A 22882-nucleotide genomic window follows, 5' to 3' on the forward strand; every position below is an offset into this window, starting at 1 on the left:
TTTGTGTGCTAAAAATATTACTATGGCACTGTAAAGTGTGGAGGTGAGGGGAATCATAATTTAAATGGAAACATCGTAGATAGGCTTTACCGTGACTGTTATTGACATTAAATGAAAGAACAAGTTCACTGTTACCAGTCACTGTTTATTTATCTCAACAACGCGTTTCAAAGATTTAAATCTCCATCATCAGGTGGATATACATTTGTTAGCATGACGTCTGTGTGTGTGTGTTGTGGAGGAACTTGTGGCACTGTTTAGTGGAAAAACAAAACACTATCTCAGAACATGGGTTTGGATTTCTTTTGACAAAAAGCTTAACGTATATCAAACGGTAAAAACCAAATAAGTGAAATTGGGTACCGTACCTCCAGGGGTCACAGGTTCCTTTAACTGTCGTAACACATCACATGTATGCTGTCATATTTTGTAAGCAAATATGGCGTCTGGAAACTATCAGGCTCAAGGATCGTATAGCAGAAGAGGAAACATTATCACGAAGTACAAAGAATATACATCGGAACAACATTATTACAGAATACATTTTAAAGGATTGTGGAGGTGTTTGTTTTGAGGTGTCGAATACATGCTTTGGAATAAATACTTCTGGTGGAACATAAATTTGATTTTGACAAGTTAAAACTTCTTGCATAAGCCAGTAAGAAGTTTTGGTGAGTTTAATTTCACGTCAGAAAATACTGCACCACCATTTGTCTATAGACTGTAAATTGGTTATGGAAATGTGTAGAGAGACATAGTCGATTCATCAAGTTTAACTACTACAAACAGCACATGTACATGTAGCTACATGGAAATATGAGTGAGCCAACAGTATGCAATGATTACTCTCAGAGGGCCTTGTTGGATTGTGAACTATCAAACTAATTTAAGTGCCATAAACAATAGTGGAATAGTTGGAAATATTTAGGACGTCTTACAATCGTGATTCATGCACGTTCATACAGACATGCAAGTAAATAGTGTAATGGATTTCTAATCATTTCAAACCGATGTAATGTCAAGCGAACGCCAGGATTTACGAATCACAGCAATTTGAATTCGAGCTTCAAACTATGAAGGAAGAGATTTTTAGTGACGTTATCGCTGTCTTTCACATTTAACATTGCAACTGTATACAATGAATAGTTTTGTTATCACTGAATCCATAATGGAGACGTACAACTACACGACTAATTCTGGAATATGTGGTTCACCAATGATTGCAGCTTGTCACCAATTATCCACATACGACATACCAGTACACATATATTTGAGTAATAAGTATGTTTCGTTTATAAAATCTGAAGTAAAAAGAGAATGTGGATCCGCAATGACGTGAACATTCCTCGCAATGAGATTTTCACTCTACAACGGAGTGTGCACTGATATGAAACTTTGTGGCAGATTCAAACTGTATGCCGGACACAGACTCGAACTCGGAACATTTGCCTTTCGTGGGCAAGTGCTCTACCAACTTTTTTTCTCTTTTAGTTCGTTGTATTTGTTCGGGACGGACGTCCCCTGACGCCTGTTCAAGTTCATCGTTGATCGTTGATCCATTAACTCAGTTTTTTTGTTACAAAGGGTAGCTAACCCTCTGTCCAAGCACTCTGAGCTACCGTGCCGGCAACCAACTGAGCTCCCCAAGCACGACTCACGATCCGTCCTCCCAGCTTCAATTCTGGCAGGTCCGCAGAAGAGCTTCTGTGAAGTTTGGAAGGTAGGTGGCAGAACTGAAGCTGTGAGCATGAATGGTGAGTTGTGCTTGGGTAGCTCAGTTGGTGGAGCACTTGCCCGCGAAAAGCAAAGGTCCCGAGTTCGAGTCTCGGTCCAGCACACAGTTTTAATCTGGCAGGAAGTTTCATTTCTCACAAAGTTAATCTCAGCTATACCTATGCTTATATTGTCTTCGAAGAAGCGTAATATAAACAGGCTATTGAACAATGACAAGTTTACATGTTTTTCAACACAGTCATTTCTTTACTATTTATATTACAATTGATATAATGTGAAAAATACGTGCAATCTGATGAACTTTTATTAAATTTATAATGTTATTTGGCAGTGTACAAATTTTTATTATTACAAATAATATAATATTCATAACTATCGACTGGTAAAAGACCGAAAGCATTAAGTGATACTGAAAATGTATGCTTGTCCCTGATTTGAAAAATTCCTTTTACCTGGAAGGAGCCCGAAACTACTTGCTACATCCAAGCTTTGACCGCCACAGCCGTCTTTCGAATGATGTACAATTAATCGTCGCTTTCGGCATTACGAGTACAAGATGCAGGATGGTATTTTTCGTAAAAACATGGAAAACATAAAGTTAAACGGAACCAGCTGCACTGAATAAATGGTATGTTTCCGCATTCGCAGGGGTCTTTTGAGGTGTTCCGTGGAAAAACAAACCTCGTTAAAATTTTCAAAAACCTCTATTTCAGACGACAATTTGGAAGCAAACCATGCCTAACGCAGCATTTCCTTAAATATCGGCGCTGATAATTGGTCATGCAGTATGGACTGTATTTTAATAGCGTTTTCACGAGAAGCAATTTCTCGTTCTCTTTCGATTAAATACTAACAATTTTGAAGACAAGGACAAGCATACATTTTCAGTATATCTTCATGCGTTTGGTCGTTTACTAGTCGATAGTTATGAATATTATATTATTTGTGATATTAAAAATTTGTAGACTGCCAAATAATATTGTAAATATAATAAAAGTTCATCCTATTACACATATTTTTCCCATTATATCAATTGTAATATAAATAGTACAGAAAATAACAGTGTTGAAAATAAAAAACTATAGGTTTGTTTGTAAATAAATAAATAAATCTTCTGCGACTAGTCACGATTTTTCTTTATTTTACTTTTGCATGACGCGTTTCGAGAAATAATTCCGGTTTTCAAGTGCGCTTTTTGTGTGTATTAAGCCATTTATTTTGATGATGTCAGTGTGTGTGCGTATGCTTAATTTAGTTGACTTTTACTGTAATACATAAGAAACACGCGATTTTTAGTTGGGTTATAATTGTTTTTGTGAAGTTAGTGGATAAAATTTAGAAGAATTTGTGCTTACAGCTTTCTAATGGTCCATTTGTGCAGAGTCTCACACTCACTTATCATTACACACAACTTGTACAATTTCTCACATCGAAAATATCTTATATAAACAAAACAGTTACAAAGATCTTCTTACAGTCAGTCCACAGAGATAACATTATAGGTCTTCCACAGATGATGATATGCTTTTGTACAGAGGTTATTTATCTTAACAATTTGGCTCATAAATTACTTAATATTGATTTTACAATTGTGCTTATTTCTGTGTTGTCCTATTTTTATTTAAGTATATTATCGAAACATCTGAAGAAATTTACTGATTAACTTTCAAGTTTTTCATTACAGAAAATATGAAGATAAAATATTAAATGAAAAATTTGAAAGTGAATCAATTAATTTCTACAGATGTTTCGATAATATACTTAAATTAAAATAGTAAAACATAGAAATAAGCACAATTGTAAAATCAGTACTAAGTTGGTTGGTTGGTTCTTTGGGGAAGGAGTCCAGACAGCGAGGTCATCGGTTTCTTCGGATTAGGGAAGGACGGGGAAGGAAGTCGGCCGTGCCCTTTGAAAGGAACCATCCCGGCATTTGCCTAGAGCGATTTAGGGAAATCACGGAAAACATAAATCAGGATGGCCGGACGCGGGATTGAACCGTCGTCCTCCCGAATGCGAGTCCAGTGCCTAACCACTGCGCCACCTCGCTCGGTACAGTATTAAGTACTTTATGAGCTAAATAGTTAAGATAAATAACCTCTGTACAAAAGAATTTCATAATCTGTGGAAGACCTATAATGTTATCTCTGTGGACTACCTGTAAGAAGATCTTTGTAGCTGTTTTGTTTATATAAGATATTTTAGTTGTGTAAAGTGTACAACTTGTGTGTGATGTTAAGTGTGTGTGAGACTCTGCACAAATACACCATTCGAGACCTGTAAGTACAAATTCTTCTAAATTTTTGGCCACCAACTTCACAAAAACAATTGATACCCAACTAAAAAAATCGCGTGTTTCTTCTGTATTACAGTAAAAGTCAACTAAATGAAGCAGACTCACACACACTGACAACATCAAAAGAAATAGCTTAATACACACAAGAAACGCACTTGGAAATGGGAATTATTTCTCGAAACGCATCGTGCGAAAAGTAAAATAAAGAAAAATCGTGACTGGTAGCAGAAGATTTATTTATTTATAAACAAACCTATTGTTTCTACAGTCGCAGGCTTTCAAAAACCATTTATAATGGATCAAATCAGAAAAAAATGACGATCGGGATTCGATCCATCGATTACGGGACTTGAACGCTAACCGCTCGGCTGCCGCCGCTTCATGGTAAAAATGGCCACGCACAGGTATATATTTGACGACCAAAATTATCTTGCGATTTTCTCAATAACGCTTGAAAAGTACGCGCTACTGCTTACACATGTTCTTGTCCTCATGGAGTGCTAAGAGTGTACGAAGTTTTTAGTAAATTCGCGTTCCAAACGTCGTGGCCTCCCCTTGTAAGTACTGCCCTAGAACACTATTTCTTACACAATAATGTGATTCCTTTTGTTGTCTACATAGTATAAGTACGCAAGAACAGCGCGGCAGACTGCCCTCAACCCTTTCTATCATTGTAGCTCACAGAAAACGTGTAACACGCTCAGAAGTAGTTGGACATTTTAAAATAATAAAGAGTTGTTGAGTGCGTGTTATGATAGCCACGTCACCCAGCCGGCCGCGGTGGTCTCGCGGTTAAGGCGCTCAGTCCGGAACCGCGTGACTGCCACGGTCGCAGGTTCGAATCCTGCCTCGGGCATGGATGTGTGTGATATCCTTACGTTAGTCAGGTTTAAGTAGTTCTAAGTTCTAGGGGACTGATGACCACAGATGTTAAATCCCATAGTTCTCAGAGCCATTTGAACCACGTCACCCATAATACAGTATTGTTCTTTGTAAGCAATATTCTGCTCGCGGATAATCACAAACATCTGTTAAAGATGTTCTGCGATATTTCGTGTACATAACTTCAAGACAAACTAAGGAGGTTCTGAGTGAGAACGTTATCATAATGGTTTTATAATCTTTAATGACTGCGTGATATTGGTTTGTTCAATTGTTGCTGTGTGTTGGCCTCTAAAAGCACATTTACCAGACAAAGCAAAGATTTGTGCGACATATAAAACGTAATAGTAATAAATCTAGCACACACATATAATCAGTATGATGTTATTAACTACAAAGTTTATCCGATTAAAAATTATTTCAATATCTTAAATATAAAGCAAGGCATGTTAACATTAAATGATAAGAAGAACATAATAATGAGATAAGATACCTTAGCGCCATGTTTTCGACAGTCAAATTAACGTATTCACCATCCTGAGACGAGTTCAGTGAGCACAATGAGCTGATTTCTGTGGTTTCCGTGCCGGAAGGCGCTGCAAAGAATTAAGCGAAACATATAAAAAGAATTATTACAAGGAACCATATTCTACGTCAGAACTGATAATAGAATTAGAAACAGTCTTTAATGATTGTATTTTTTACGTGCGTTGATAAATTGTGCGGATATTATCGTATTTGTAAGTAAAAATTTCAGAGCATTTAGAGGAAAGTCAAAGTAGAGGTGAACGAATTTACCTTCTTTCTTCATTAGTATGTCATGTCTAGGAACAACTAAACGGTCCATGTTGACCTCAGAATCAAGAATATCCTTCCCTTCATCACCCAGTCTCCGCACAAGCATCTGAAATTGAAAATAAACTTTTAATGTAGCTCTTAATTATAGTTTTTGCAGACTTATTCACCGTATGAAGAAGAATACAGCTGGCCTAAGGTACTCTTTGGGCGGGTTTGTGACAATGACCTTTTTCTTGAAAATGCTTCAGGAATATCTATGCTGTAAAACAGAAAACTCTTTAGCTATAGTTAGCCTTATACTCGACTACATGCACCAAAATAATAAGAGATGATTGGTAACATCTGAGGCTTTCAAATTGCTTGCTGATCTTAAGTGGAAATAATCCACAAATATCCATCAAACACAAGTTATTGTTCCCGGGTAGATAAGGACTTCATTGGTTCTAAGTACATGCAAGAACAACTAAATGGACTCCAATCTAATTTTGCGTGGTGTTACAATTTTTAGGTTACGTGGGCAAGATTAAACTTGACATGTTATACAAGGAGCGTAGTCCCTCTCAAGGAACACTATGAAGTTCTAGATAGAATAAATGTAGTTGATTTCTTTGTTTTTCTTGCTAAAGATACTTCGATGGTATTTCGCAGTTTTGTGGGACCCGACGCCACATCTGCCGGTGCCTCGGTGGCTTAGTGTGACCGCGAGGGGTAGCCGTGCGGTCTTAGGCGTCTTGTCACGGTCCACGCGGCTCCAACCCCGTCTGGGGTTCCAGTCCACCCTCGGGCATGGGTGTTTGTTGTCCATAGCGTAAGTCAGTTTAGGTTAGATTAAGTAGTCTGTAAGCTTAGGGACCGATGGCCTAAGCAGTATGGTCCCATAAGATGTTACCACAAATTAATAAATTTTGCTTAGTGTGTGGGGAATACTAGAGGGTGTCACCTGTACAGAATTAAAATATATACCCTAATTGAAGGGTTGCTCTTGGAGTTTCTGTTGGGGGAGAGTCAATGCATCTGATAACTGAAACTTTTCATCCAAGACGAAAGTAGTTACGTAAAGGTATGCCGAAATTGTTGCTGCAATCGGAAACCTTCGTTATTTCATGCGACTCACGCTTAAAACATTCCACACAAAAACTTCTTAACGTTCTCGTAGACAATTTTCCCTTTATCTAGATAGCGTGAAAAACAATCTTCTCTTTATGGTGCCTCTGCCTCGGACTGGCTCAGGTTTGGCATGGTTACTAACGGATTTGGTATGCTTAAGTTATGGATCCCCCGCATGAACCTTGGACCTTGCCGTTGGTGGGGAGGCTTGCGTGCCTCAGCGATACAGATAGCCGTACCGTAGGTGCAACCACAACGGAGGGACATCTGTTGAGAGGCCAGACAAACGTGTGGATCCTGAAGAGGGGCAGCAGCCTTTTCAGTATCTGCAGGGGTAACAGTCTGGATGATTGACTGATCTGGCCTTCTAACACTAACCAAAACGGCCTCGCTGTGCTGATACTGCGAACGGCTGAAAGCAAGGGGAAACTACAGCCGTAATTTTTCCCGAGGGCATGCAGCTTTACTGTATGGTTAAATGATGATGACGTCCTCTTGGGTAAAATATTCCGGAGGTAAAATAGTCCCACATTCGGATCTCCGGGCGGGAACTACTCAGGAGGACGTTGTTATCAGGAGAAAGAAAACTGGTGTTCTACGGATCGGAGCGTGGAATGTCAGATCCCTTAATCGGGCAGGTAGCTTAGAAAATTTAAAAAGGGAAATGGATAGGTTAAAGTTAGATATAGTGGGAATTAGTGACGTTCGGGGGCAGGAGGAACAAGACTTCTGGTCAGGTAAATAAAGGGTTATAAATACAAAATAAAATAGGGGTGATGCAGGAGTAGGTTTAATAATGAATAGGAAAATAGGGATGCGGGTAAGCTACTACAAACAGCGTAGTGAACGCATTATTGTGGCCAAGATAGATACGAAGCCCACGCCTACCACAGTAGCACAAGTATATATGCCAACTAGCTCTACAAATTACGAAGAGATTGATAAAACGTATGATGAGATAAAAGAAATTATTCAGATGGTGAAGGGAGACGAAAATGTAATAGAACTTGATAGAAGGGAAAGGAAGAGAAGGAAACGTTGTAGGTGAATTTGGAATGGGGGTAAGGAATGAAAGAGGAAGCCGCCTGGTAGAACTTTGCACAGAGCATAACTTATTCATAGCTAACACGAGGTTCAAAAATCATAAAAGAAGGTTGTATACATGGAAGAAGCCTGGAGATACTAGAAGGTATATTATATAATGGTAAGACAGAGATTCAGTAACCAGATTTTACATTGTAAGACATTTCCAGGGGCAGATGTGCACTCTGACCACAATATATTGGTTATGAACTGTAGATTAAACCTGAAGAAACTGCAAAAAGGTGGGAATTTGAGGAGATGGGACCTGGATAAACTGAAAGAGCCAGAGGTTGTAGAAAGCTTCAGGGAGAGTATTAGGGAACGATTGACAAGAATGGGGGAAAGAAACACAGTAGAAGAAGAATGGGTAGCTTTGAGAGATGAAATAGTGAACGTAGCAGATGATCAAGTAGGTAAAAAGATGAGGACTAGTAGAAATCCTTGGGTAACAGAAGAAATATTGAATTTAATTGATGAAAGGAGAAAATATAAAAATGCAGTAAATGAAGCAGGCAAAAAGGAATACAAACGTCTCAAAAATGAGATCGACAGGAAGTGCAAAATGGCTAAGCAGGGATGGCTAGAGCACAAATGTAAGGATGTAGAGGCGCATATCACTAGGGGTAAGATAGATACTGCCTATAGGATTATTAAAGAGACCTTTGGAGAAAAGAAAATTACTTGCAGAATATCAAGAGCTCAGGTGGAAACCCAGCTCTAAGCAAAGAAGGGAAAGCAGAAAGGTGGAAGGAGTATATAGAGAGTCTATACAAGGGCGATGTACTTGTGGACAATATTATATAAATGGAAGAGAGTGTAGATGAAGATGAAATAGGAGATATGATACTGCGCGTAGAGTTTGACAGAGCACTGAAAGACCTACGTACCTATGTCGCACAAGGCAATTTCAAGAGTTGAAAACAAATAAGGCGCTGGGTCCGGATGGAAGCCCAGTTCCGTTTTACAAAGAGTACCTGAGTCGAAACAAGGCCCCGGGAGTAGACAACATTCCATTGGAACTACTGACAGCGTTGGCGAGCCAGACCTAAAAAAATTCTACCATCTAGTGAGAAAGATGTATGAGACAGGAGAAATATCCTCAGACTTCAAGAAGAATATAATAATTCCAGTCCCAAAGAAAGCAGGTGTAGACAGATGTGGAAATTACCGAACTATCAGTTTAATTACCCACGGCTGCAAAATACTAACACGAATTCTTTACAGACGAATGGAAAAACTGGTAGAGGCCGACTTCGGGGAAGATCAGTTTGGATTCCGTAGAAATGTTGGAACACGTGAGGCAATACGGACCCTACGACGTATCTTAGAAAATAGATTAAGGACAGGCAAACCTACGTTTATAGCATTTGTAGACTTAGAGAAAGCTTTTGACAATGTTGACTGGAATACTCACTTTCAAATTCTGAAGGTGGCAAGTGTAAAATACAGCGAGCGGAGGGCTATTTACGATTTGTACAGAAACCAGATGGCATTTATAAGAGTCGAGGGGCATTAAAGGGAAGCAGTGGTTGGGAAGGGAGAGAGACAGGGTAGTAGCCTATCCCCGATGTTATTGAATCTGTATAGTGAGCAAGCAGTAAAGGAAACGAAAGAAAAATTCGTAGTAGGAATTAAAATCCATGGAGCAGAAATAAAAACTTTGAGGTTCGCCGATGACATTGTAATTCTGTCAGAAACAGCAAAGGGCCTGGAGAAAAGAAAATTACTTGCAGAATATCAAGAGCTCAGGTGGAAACCCAGCTCTAAGCAAAGAAGGGAAAGCAGAAAGGTGGAAGGAGTATATAGAGAGTCTATACAAGGGCGATGTACTTGTGGACAATATTATATAAATGGAAGAGAGTGTAGATGAAGATGAAATAGGAGATATGATACTGCGCGTAGAGTTTGACAGAGCACTGAAAGACCTACGTACCTATGTCGCACAAGGCAATTTCAAGAGTTGAAAACAAATAAGGCGCTGGGTCCGGATGGAAGCCCAGTTCCGTTTTACAAAGAGTACCTGAGTCGAAACAAGGCCCCGGGAGTAGACAACATTCCATTGGAACTACTGACAGCGTTGGCGAGCCAGACCTAAAAAAATTCTACCATCTAGTGAGAAAGATGTATGAGACAGGAGAAATATCCTCAGACTTCAAGAAGAATATAATAATTCCAGTCCCAAAGAAAGCAGGTGTATACAGATGTGGAAATTACCGAACTATCAGTTTAATTACCCACGGCTGCAAAATATTAACACGAATTCTTTACAGACGAATGGAAAAACTGGTAGAGGCCGACTTCGGGGAAGATCAGTTTGGATTCCGTAGAAATGTTGGAACACGTGAGGCAATACGGACCCTACGACGTATCTTAGAAAATAGATTAAGGACAGGCAAACCTACGTTTATAGCATTTGTAGACTTAGAGAAAGCTTTTGACAATGTTGACTGGAATACTCACTTTCAAATTCTGAAGGTGGCAAGTGTAAAATACAGCGAGCGAAGGGCTATTTACGATTTGTACAGAAACCAGATGGCATTTATAAGAGTCGAGGGGCATTAAAGGGAAGCAGTGGTTGGGAAGGGAGAGAGACAGGGTAGTAGCCTATCCCCGATGTTATTGAATCTGTATAGTGAGCAAGCAGTAAAGGAAACGAAAGAAAAATTCGTAGTAGGAATTAAAATCCATGGAGCAGAAATAAAAACTTTGAGGTTCGCCGATGACATTGTAATTCTGTCAGAAACAGCAAAGGGCCTGGGGAGAAAAGAAAATTACTTGCAGAATATCAAGAGCTCAGGTGGAAACCCAGCTCTAAGCAAAGAAGGGAAAGCAGAAAGGTGGAAGGAGTATATAGAGAGTCTATACAAGGGCGATGTACTTGTGGACAATATTATATAAATGAAAGAGAGTGTAGATGAAGATGAAATAGGAGATATGATACTGCGCGTAGAGTTTGACAGAGCACTGAAAGACCTACGTACCTATGTCGCACAAGGCAATTTAAAGAGTTGAAAACAAATAAGGCGCTGGGTCCGGATGGAAGCCTGGAAGAGCAGCTGGACGGAATGGACAATGTCTTGAGAAGAGGATATAAGATGAACATCAACAAAAGCAAAACGAGGATAATGGAATGTAGTCGAATTAAGTCGGGTGATGCTGCTGGAATTAAATTAGAAAATGAGACGCTTAAAGCAGTGAATTGGTTTTGCTATTTGGGGACCAAAATAACTGATTATGGTCGAAGTAGAGAGGATGTAAAATGTAGACTGGCAATGGCAAGGAAAGCGTTTCTGAAGAAGAGAAATTTGTTAACATCGAGTATAGATTTAAGTGTCATGAAGTCGTTTCTGAAAGTATTTGTATGGAATGTAGCAATGTATGGAAGTGAAACGTGGACGATAAATAGTTTGGACAAGAAGATGGTTCAAATGGCTCTGAGCACTATGGACATAACTACGGAGGTCATCAATCCCCTAGAACTTAGAACTACTTAAACCTAACTAACCTAAGGACATCACACATCCATACCCGAGGCAGGATTCGAACCTGCGACCGAGGCGGTCGCGCGGTTCCAGACTGCAGCACCTAGAACCGCTCGGCCACTTCGGCCGGCCAGTCAGAAGAGAGTAGAAGCTTATGAAATGTGGTGCTACAGAAGAATGCTGTAGATTAGATGGGTAGATCACATAACTAATGAGGAGGTATTAAATAGAATTGGAGACAAGAGAAATTTGTGCACAACTTGACTAGAAGAAGGGATCGGTTGGTTGGGCATATTCTGTGGCATCAAGAGATCACCAATTTAGTACTGGAGGGCAGCGTGGAGGGTAAAAATCGTAGAGGGACACCACGAGATGAATACACTAAGCAGATTCAGAAGGATGTAGGTTGCAGTAGGTACTGGGAGATGAAGAAGATTTTGCACAGGATAGAGTAGCATGGAGAGCTCCATCAAACCAGTCTCTGGACTGAAAACCACAACAAGAATACGTTAGGGGTTCCCGGACGCTCTTACTGTCGCTACTTCGTTAGCTCTCCCCGCCCCCCCCCCCCCCCCTCCTACCCCGTCCGTGTGCCCCAATTCTCCGTGCACAGAATTATGTGAAAGTGAGCAAAAAAGTTTTCTATTTGTTTGCGAACCGTATAAATGAGGCGTGATGTGGGTACCAGACCGGTATTCACCTGGTGGATATGGGAAACCGCCTAAAAACCACCTATAGGCTGGTGGGCACAATATCCCTCGTCGTTAATCCGTCGTGCAGATTCGATCCCGAAGGGACACTTTAACACTCACAGCTATTCAGGCGGATATCGTAAAAAAAAGCGTCTTACAGAGTCGTCAATTCGTTGTCAACCGTAACAACAACGGTCACAAAAGGAAGAGATATTTTCATACTTCATGTATGTAAAGAGGAAAAAAAGGAGACATCTAACGAAGTTTGGTTACTTTGTGGCACCCAAAAAATCTTTTTTGACTCTATAAGACTCTATAAAAATGGTTAAAATGGCTCTGAGCACTATGGGACTTAACGTCTGAGGTCATTAGTCCCCTAGGACTTAGAACTACTTAAACCTAACTAACCTAAGGACATCACACACATCCATGTCCGAGGCAGGATTCGAACCTGCGACGTAGCGGTCGCGCTTTTCCAGACTGTAGCGCCTAGAACCGCTCGGTCACTACGGCCGGCTAGAAGACTTTTAAGGCTGATTTACGTGATTGGATTTTATTAACTTCTGACACTGTGCACTCTTCATAGAAACTATAAAGTTATAGACAGAAAAAATGTAGTTGATTTCCTTGTCCTTCTTGCTAATCATACTTCGAAAGTGTTTCGCAGTTGTGTGGAACCCGGCACCATATCTGCTGGTGCCTCAGCGGCTTAATGTGTGGAGAATACATCAGAGCACGAAGTGCAGTATCTGGATGGCGGCTGTCAGAGCCAGGAGCAGGTGCTGTGTTAGTTGGAATGTTTGTGGAACTGTGGCTAGGTAATCACCTTGACGATGAAGTGACTGGTGAAATTAAGGTAAAAAATCTTTAGCGAGATAAGACACATCCAGACGAGAAAGCTGAACAAGGCACATCCAAATTCCGATTGTCTTATCAATAAAACCGTACGAACTTCCTATCACCGATTCCATTCATATTGACAGGATGTGTAGGGCACGACTACGCATTCAACGAAAGTAAACTCTCGACTGCTTTCGAGAAAAACGAGTTTGAAAATTTTACGCGTATTTATACACATATAAAAAAATGTTCTGGAACCTGTATAAAACATTTGAATACAGATCAACATAAACATCATTTCCGTCCTTTTTATTGCTCATGAAAACCACACACTGCATGTTGTACCACCATACAGTGAGACGTTCAGAGGTGGTGGTCCAGATTGCTGTACACTCCGGTACCTCTAGTACACAGTAGCATGTCCTCTTGAATTGATGCATGTCTTTATTCGTCGTGGCATACTATTCACAAGTTCTTCAGGGCACTGTTGGTCCAGATTTTCCCACACCTCAACGGCAATTCGGCGTTCATCCCTCAGAGTGGTTGGTGAGTCACGTCGTCCATAAACAGCCGTTTTCAATCTATCCCAGGCATATCAGGTAGGGTCTGTCTGGAGAACATGCTGGGCACTCTAGTCGATCGATGCGATGTCGTTATCCTGAAGGAAGTCATTCACAAGATGTGCACGATGTGGGCGCGAATTGTCGTCCATGAAGACGAATGCCTCACCACTATGCTGCCGATATGATTGCACTATCAGTCGGAGGATGGCATTCACGTGTCGTACAGCCGTTACGGCGCCTTTCATGACCACCAGCGGCGTAATCGGCCCCACATAATGCCACCGCAAAACAGCAGGGAACCTCCACCTTGCTGCACTCGCTGGACAGTGTGTCTAAGGCGTTCAGCCTAACCGGGTTTTCTCCATACACGTCTCCGACGATTGTCTGGTTGAAGGCATATGGGACACACATTGGTGAAGAGAAAGTGATGCCAATACTAAGCGGTCCATTCAGCATGTTGTTGGGCCCATCCGTACCGTGCTGAATGGTGTCGTGGTTGCAAAGATGGACCTCGCCAAGGATGTTGGGAGTGAAGTTGCGCATCATTCGGGCTATTGTGCACAGTTTGAGTCGTAACATGACGTTCTGTGGCTGCACGAAAAGCATTATTCAACGTGGTGGCGTTGCTGTCAGTGTTCCTCCGAGCATAGGTAGTGGTCATCCACTGCAGTAGTGGCGGTTAGGCGGCCTGAGCGAGGCATGTCATCGACAGTTCCTGTCTCTCTGTATATCCTCCATATCCGAACAACATCGCTTTGGTTCACTCTGAGATCCCTGAACACTTCCGAGGTTGAGATCCCTTCCTGGCACACAGTAAAAATGCGGACGCGATCGAACCGACGTGTTGACCGTCGAGGCATGGTTAACTACAGACAACACGAGCCGTGTACCTCCTTCCTGGTGGAATGCCTGGAACTCTGTCTAATAGGCGCTGCTCATGCATGGTTGTTTACATCTTTGGGAGGGTTTAGTTCAAATGGTTCAAATGGCTCTGAGCACTATGGGACTTAACATCTGTGGTCATCAGTCCCCTAGAACTTAGAACTACTTAAACCTAACTAACCTAAGGACATCACACAACACCTAGCCATCAAGAGGCAGAGAAAATCCCTGACCCCGCCGGGAATCGAACCCGGGAACCCGGGCGTGGGAAGCGAGAACCCTACCGCACGACCACAAGATGCGGGCAAGGGTTTAATGACATCTCTGAACAGTCAAAGGGACTGTGACCGTAATACAGTATCCACAGTCAACGTCTATCTTCAACTGTTCTGGGAACTAGGATGATGGAAAACTTTTTTGATGAGTGTATATTTTGTATGATGACTAGTACTCGAGAGGTCCGCAACCGAGTGTGTTACGCGGTTATTTTCAGCAGCGCCAAGCCCATGGATGTAATGTCCCCTCCTGCAATTCTCTTTTTTTCTTCCCACGTAATTATTATAACTGTGAAAACTGTCTCTATTGAATCATTCATTTATTATTTACATAGTATTTATCTTCAAAAAAGGAGAAAAAGTTTTCCCAATGAGATTGGAAGAAATGGAGACACAAGAACTTTCAATCAAATCAGTACAGTCATTTTACTTACATTATTTTATCTACATGTGTGGCAAGTATGGAGCAGTGTACGAATGAGGATAATACTGATCATATAAACATGGGTAACAATAATTATTGCGACACACAGCACTCGTAACGAACGCCGAATCTTTGTACATGCATGGTTTTTCAGTGTGTCTATTGCGAAACAAACTAGGGATACATACGTAAGCGGTTCTCAGTCATCACACAATTTCGTGACGTACCACGCATATCTAATATTAGAGTTATGTGGAAATGAAGTAAGAAAAGAGTACGGGAAGCGAGATTAGATCCACAGACTTATCCTTGGTTATTAGCGACCATTCGAAGTATATAAACACGCGTAAAATGCTCAAACCAAACGGCTGAGTGTTGTGACTTTCTGTTTACATATGTCGAAGTTCTAGTAGTTCCCTACACAGCCTGTCAATATGAACCAAATCGGTGCGAGGAATTTCTTACGGTCCCCTTGTAAGCCACGGAAAGTGTGGCGACGGGGTTTCAGGACTCAAGTTTCCATTATGCTCATATAGGCGAACAGCGTCTTTCCTTGCCTGTAGTGTCGCTCAGAGGACAAACAAAAATAAAACCTAGACATTTATTTCGAAAACGAATTACAGGGCCGCGCGGGATTAGCCGAGTGGTCTAAGGCGCTGCAGTCATGGACTGTGTGGCTGGTCCAGGCGGAGGTTCGAGTCTTCCCCCGGGCATGGGTGTGTGTGTTTGTCCTTAGGATAATTTAGGTTAAGTAGTGTGTAGGCTTATGGACTGATGACCTTAGCAGTTAAGTCGCATAAGATTTCACAGACATTTGAACATTTGAACGAATTACAGGTCAAGAGACATGGACGCTCCGCTCATGTCCGTAAGATAAGGTGTTTTAAAAATGTATTTGAAAAGTAGAGCACAGTGATAACATGTGCTATAAGGAGCTCTTGGAACATTGTGATACTGTGATGCAGATACATGATGTCTCACAGACATGTTTGGCTGGTACCTAATTTTCACTTACGCTGCTCTTTTCAAGTGACATCAGAATTAAGATACAATAAAAAAATACCGTACTACAGAGTTATTCATATTCATAATAGATATTTGTAAAATGGTGTGGTCACTGGAGGCGAATGCCATTCAGCGAACAATAATACGAATAGTAATTTTTATTACTCTTATATCATCGCAAGCTAAGGATATCGATAAAATCAATAACGCGAGTCCCTCGTCTCGACCAAGGGCGCCGGTAAAGGCTTATCATTACCGCTGGTCGCACCAACTGTCCGATAAACAAACTACAGAAGGACAACAAAGCAGAGCGGAGCTAAGGCAGTTCACATTGGGCAGTCTTCCAGGCTGTACCAGCCAGCTGCCTTCGGAGAGTATTCCGTCAGACTTACCACTTTCGCGTCGCACTGTTGCTCCTCCATGGAGTTTTATTGCACATACTCATATAGTTGCCCACCAAAAGGTTCATAATTCAGGAACGTTTGTATATTATGTGTCTATTGTGTATTAAACCGGGGACCTAGAAACGACGGAGAGGCTTCGATCCGCTGTAGCCCTCAGTCGTTCACAATCCAACAACAGGCCACAGCAGTCCACCCACCGCACCGCCGCCCCACACCGAACCCACGTTATTGTGTGGTTAGGCCCAAAGTGGAGAACTCCCCCCTCCCGGGAACGTCTCATACCAGACGAGTGTAACCCCAAATGATTGCGTGGAAGAGTAATTATGGTGTACGCGTACGTGGAGACAGTGTTTGCGCAGCAATCGCCGACATAGTGTAACTGAGGCGGAATAAGGGGAATCAGCCCGCATTCGCCGAGGTAGATGGAAAACCACCTTAAAAACCAGCCACAGGCTGGCCGGCACACCGGACCTCGACACTTATCCGCCGGGCGGATTCGTGCCGGGGAGCGGCACGCCTTCCCACTTGGGAAGCAGCGCGTTAGACCGCGCGGCTAGCCGGTCGCGCCAGGAACGTTTACTGGCCGATGTAACCTTCATTGATAGACTCTAGCCCGCATCTCTTGGTCGTGCGGTAGCGTTCTCGCGTCCCACTCCCGGGTTCCCGGGTTCGATTCCCGGCGGGGTCAGGGATTTTCTCTGCCTCGTGATGGCTGGATGTTGTGTGATGTCCTTAGGTTAGTTAGGTTTAAGTAGTTCTAAGGTCTAGGGGACTGATGACCATAGATGTTAAGTCCCATAGTGCTCAGAGCCATTTGAACCATTTGATAGACTCTAAATCCCCACTGACACCGCAGGAGGTGCTGGCGACTGGCGCTGGTCTTGAGTACGCGCCTGACCACACTGAAGAATATTCCTCGTCCGAAACCATGGTTCCTGAATTATTTTGTAATGTTTTTCTGGCTTGGGGGCTCTATTATTTCGGTTTGCGTGGACATTGTGCCCATAAAAAACCAACTGTTTCCAGCTGGATGATGATTGTTTGCTATGGGACACAGCGATTAGTACCATTATTATAGTAACAATAACCTCGGCCGCTGTGGCCGAGCGGTTCTAGGATTTTAAAACAGGAAAACTTCATTTCATGAATTCAGTTTTGGTAATAATTCTCGGAACTCTGGACATTATGAACTAAACAAAAGATCTATATCGTTTGTCCCTTGGAAAAAGTACCTATAAAAGGCAACGGTTCCCAAGCACTGGCCCAACAAGTGGTGCAGGACAAAAGGAATCACAGACTCACGGCTGAATCACTATACACTGCTTGTTTCCGTAAAGAAAGGGCGAGTGTCATTTCCTAGACACAAGTAATTTTTCATTTTTACATTATGTTACCGCTTTTCAGTAAACCGTACAGTTACTCGCTGAGTAATGCTTATCAGTATTGTTCCCAGAGAAGAGTTCTCAGGGTCTGAACCAAATGAATGCGCTCAGATATTTCCTCCAGTAGTGGTGTGCATGACGTACTGAATGTAGGAACGGTGCGGAAGGTCAACGGATTTACTTTACTGGAAAATTTAAAGTCCAGGGAGTACTAAATATGTCCATTTCCATTCCCGTTAAGCGGGCTTTTCACGAGTGACTTACGTCACAAGAAGCTATTTCCGAAACTGAACTAATTTCTTTTTTGAAGATAACGACCTCAAAGTGGCAAAGTAAAAAAAAAGTCTCGTAGATCTCAACGGACAGCCTGTGGAAGAAAGAATACAACTCTTTAGAATAAAATGGATCGATTCCCACTGTGAATTAGTGCTTAAATACTGTAGATTACGATGTCTAGAAGTTGATATGTGATTATAGTATGTCAAACAAAAATTTCTCGAAGTATTTGTAGGGTTTCATAGCTCAAATGTTATTATTGTTCAAAAGAACATGTATGTGCACCTACCTGCAGCTCTGACTCTCGTTCGAGAAGTTCCTTCCTGTATTTCTGATTTGTTGCTTTTGCTTCCTTCAGTTTCTCCTCAAGTTCAGAAGCGGCAGAATCCCTTCTGTTCTTTGACATGGGGCGCAGTGTAGCGCGTATGCGTTTGTCAATAGACCCCTGGGGATTCCTTTTCAATTCTATAAGCTGAGACATAAGAAAGCTATTAAAATATTAATGCAATTTTGTCATATGATGACATGATGGAGACCGTGGCTGTTGTATGAAGACAAATGTTGATGGTGTTAGGATAGCAACCAGCCACAAATTTACTTTCAGTTCCTTGATGCTCTAAGACTTGGTAACTTGAAAAAATCAGCATTTGCAGCCCACATTGCTGAAGAAAACCATTCAGTGGGAAACATTGAGGACAACATAAAAATTTTGCATCTAGCAGAAAAAGGAGCCACTATGAATATAGTAGAAAAATTAGAAATGCACACACACAAAAGCAGCACCACAGACTATATCCTTAACGAACAAACAGAGTTAGCTAACACTCCTTTTCTGAAAAATTTCCAAAAATTTGTTTCCAGCCTCCAAAAGAAATAATATTAGTACACCTATCTGCAGATCAAGTAGCAAATTTATATGTTACTATAATTCTCATGATGCTAAATGTAATTAAATAATATACTATTTTACCTATATAGTTCTAAATATATATAAAAAACTTTATAATTAATTTAGCAATATGAACTCAAAAATTCAACGTCTCTGTACTAATGTAAAAGGCATTACAGTTGTTTAAATGAATATATGATCCTTTCCAAAAATTGGACATCGTCGTCAAATGTTACGATATATCATAACATCAGTGATACTCATATGTTTGTAATCTCTTTGTATGTACAAAACACGTGGTGCGTAGTAGAAATCATCTCAGTGACAAATCTAAAGTGTTCAGTGAGAACTATTTACGTGTGCAACAACAAGGATGCAGTGGGAATGCATTTACATCTGTTGGACGAATGTTATGAAAACAAACACTCGAAACCGACGTATCACGTAAGTCACATGCAACGAAAATCTGTAACGCAACCATCCGTGTGTGGCGTGTTTATAATTATGTATTATTTATATTTTAGGACAATTAATCTAAACAAACACACCACATGTCATAAAGAAAGCATGTAAACCGTCTGAGGATGAATCACCACGATTCGAAACTGGTAACGGTATCCTTTGAATAAAGGAACTGAAAGTAAATTTATGGCATCAATATTAAAATATTAGTTTTAAAACTAACATGATCATTTCGCTGACAGACAATAATTGATACCAACCTTATCCATTATGTTTGTAATAACCATGATTGTGGTAATGCAGATGAATGTACATATAAATTCCACCGCAGTCAGAAATATATACGGTATGATTCAAAATTACAGCAACGGCAGACTGCCGTTGGCAACACAACCATTTGTTATCAGTAAACTGCTCGTCAGAAAAGACAATTCTAGAATTGGTAGAGCACGAAATAGTTCTAAGTAGCAGAAAAACAGTGTCTGAAGATGAATCCACAGGATCAAAAATGTCGGCAATAATTTTAAATGTTTTAAGTGGTCTGCAAAACGGTTGAGTATTCCGTGGTGGTCTTTTTGCGAAAAACTTAGCAATTCAACTACTTCTTAATCATGTGAGACTAATGTTTTCCGTAAAATACTGTCATGATTTATGCTCTTGAAACTTTTGCATTTAAGTTTGTACTTAAATCTATGTAAGTTATTGAGGATTTTTTTCCTTTTGTTAAGTTGAAAGAGTTGTGCTGAAACTCTTTCATTAAAGCTAAGTGTGACATTCGCCTTAGCAAGATGGCTTTGTGTATATTTGGATTCGGTACTCTGACAGTTCGACACAGAGCCTCTGGAGGTGGAGTGAGCGCCTGTCTCTATTCATTTATTGGTGTTCTGTACTTGCACAGCCCCACTTCCTTTCATCCATCCAGTATGAATGAGAAAGCAAGTAAAAGAGAACAGTTAGAAAATCGCTCCAGCACGGTCAGAGTGTTTGGTAGTCTGGTATGGTTTGATGTTGTGTTGCCAACTCAGACTTCTGGGTAGACAATGCTGGGAGCAAAGACGATAACCTGATGGCGTGGTCGAACCACCATTTTTGAATGTACTGTGAAGGGCAGTTGGTACCTATTCCCCCCACCCAACGCCTAGTCCAAACATTAGACAGAGAGAGAGAGCCGTGTGGGGCACTCGTTTTCTGGCGGCTGGACAAGGTAAGGTGTTGAGATTTCTGATGAGCGCTCTCTTAATTTTTTATACCCGGGTCCGCTGTCGTTATGTAGCATTTTTGTCAGTTTCAAGTTGTAATTGTAGACTTTGATAGGGGTCATGTTAGCTTTTTACGACTGAGTGGGTTGTAACATTTTTCTTGTGGAAAAGCGTGTGAATTTCCGTAATTTTGATTAGTTTCCTCTGTGACTCGCACTTTCCTAATGTGGCCTTCAGCCAACCATGTGGTGCCTACTCTGTCTCCTATCACTGTAGAAGGTTTAGAAAATGAGTTCGTGTGTTATAATAAGCACGTTGATGAACAATTTTCTTGTGGAATTTCGTATTTTTAAAAGTTTTCTTTGTTAATGGTATTTTTGGTATTGTGGCTTTCAGCCCCTTATTATGATAGAATCGCAATAAAATGATGGCCTGTGTTGTAATAAGGGCAGTGATATACAACTGGGATGTGAATAGTTTTCTTTGAGAATGGAACTAACTTTGGCCCATGATCCAACCACGTGGTGGTTACTTTATAGTTCGTTGTTTTGAAGCCTGAATAAATAACTGCTAGGATTTTATTTCAGTAGTATATGAATGGGAAGTTCATTTTCTTTTAATAACCGCCTTACGCACATTTTTATGGTCGCTATCGAGATTGGGTTTGTAGATGTAGTATGTTTGAGTACAAACCGTCTGAGATCCCGTCATCGGTTCCTGTGTCCCAGCATCTGGTACATGCTTAAGTACAGTAATTTAGTGGGAATCTACCAGTGGACGTTGAAGTAAATGAATGTTTCGTTTTGGGACCCATGCATAATTATCGCTTCCTCTCACCGACCAGTATTGTGCAAGGTTAAATGAAACAATGGTCGGTTTGTTTGAATTCAGCTTAAGGAATCACTTTCATCATAAATATTTCTTTGTCCATAGAAAATTAATTGAGAGAAAGTAAACTCTTAACATGTAAAGTTTAGTTTTTCTTTGAAACAATAAAACAGTTCAAATTAAATGAAACCAGTTTCGATGCATATTAGCCCAATTCACTTCTTTCTCCATTATGTCCTCCCTATATGAAACTTAAAAGCAGTACTTGTTGCGATATGATGTGTAATATAAATGATACAAGGAGCTGATTAACTTTATTAACACTCTGCCGTCCGGACGTCTCGTACACATGTATTCGCTTGGCGCCGGTTTTACCAATTAGGATTACTTGGCTTGTATCGGGAGATTATAAATTGTTAAGTTTTACTATTCTCATCGTTAGTTCTCATAAGTTCATGACCCTGTTCCCCTACTTTCATCAAATTTCGTAAATAAAAACAAAATTTGTTTGTTTCATACATGTGTTTATTTGCGTTGTCTTTGGTACTTCGTATTTCTATATCGTATGATATGCAGCAAAACAGTCTCCAAGATGTAACGCAACTCCACAAGACTCGCATATTAAGTTTGTTGTTCTCCTTTTTTGTTTTTGGAACATACATGGCAGTTCCTTCTTTTTTGTTTATTCGTTTCGGAAATATGTATTAGCTGGTGTTGGTTTCTGTGACCGGAAAGTCTGTCAACCGGATCATGATGAGACGTACGCGATATAGTGGTACCCCCCAAGTTTTGCTCAGAAGCAGGTATATGGTCTTTTATCAACGAATCAGAGAAAAAGTCGTGGAATCGGAGACTCTTGTGGTCTGCATTGTAATATTGCTATGTACGGAACGCATTAAATAATGCGCAATTAAAGAGCTACATGCAAACCTTTTTTGACCATTTTATAGTTCTTCTGTATATAGGGTAATAACTCAAATATGGGTCTGCCCGAGCCACTCCTGTCATGTATTTGTTGTAGTCTAATATACTTTCAGATTTTTTATTGTATCATTGGTTTTTCTATATTTTTTTTTGAGTGTCAGTCAAAGTGGCATTCATAATGTATTGCAGAGATCCTTCGTATCGTTTTAGTTTTCGAAGCTCTCCATTCCTGTGCGAGTATTTCACCTTTCCGTCGATGACAAGCTTCAAACACACTGACTTTTGCGAGCTTTAGTTTTTCCGGAAATCCTCTATTTTGCCGTATCGTTCCACAATCTCGAATTTTCTTTTCAAACAACTTCTCTGCAAGATCTACACTGTTATAATTATTATCCATGTAGAGGTGATGCCACTTTACATAAGAAGGTGTCAATAGTTCCATCACTGCTTTTGCT

The 22882-nt window shown here is 40.7% G+C and overlaps 1 protein-coding gene across 1 annotated transcript in view; it reads right to left on the reverse strand.

Moving 5' to 3' along the window:
* The window catches only part of LOC126298404 (gamma-aminobutyric acid type B receptor subunit 2), a 1564981-nt gene that overhangs the window by 162320 nt on the left and 1379779 nt on the right, over positions 1 to 22882 (reverse strand). The window contains exons 14-16 of the mRNA XM_049989720.1: positions 18415 to 18597; positions 5711 to 5816; positions 5406 to 5508 (exon numbers count right to left, since the gene is read on the reverse strand). Coding sequence (XP_049845677.1) covers positions 5406 to 5508; positions 5711 to 5816; positions 18415 to 18597 — 392 coding nt within the window. The remainder of the gene's footprint in view (positions 1 to 5405; positions 5509 to 5710; positions 5817 to 18414; positions 18598 to 22882) is intronic.

This window comes from Schistocerca gregaria, chromosome X (genome assembly GCF_023897955.1).
Source record: "Schistocerca gregaria isolate iqSchGreg1 chromosome X, iqSchGreg1.2, whole genome shotgun sequence".
Lineage (NCBI taxonomy): Eukaryota > Metazoa > Arthropoda > Insecta > Orthoptera > Acrididae > Schistocerca > Schistocerca gregaria.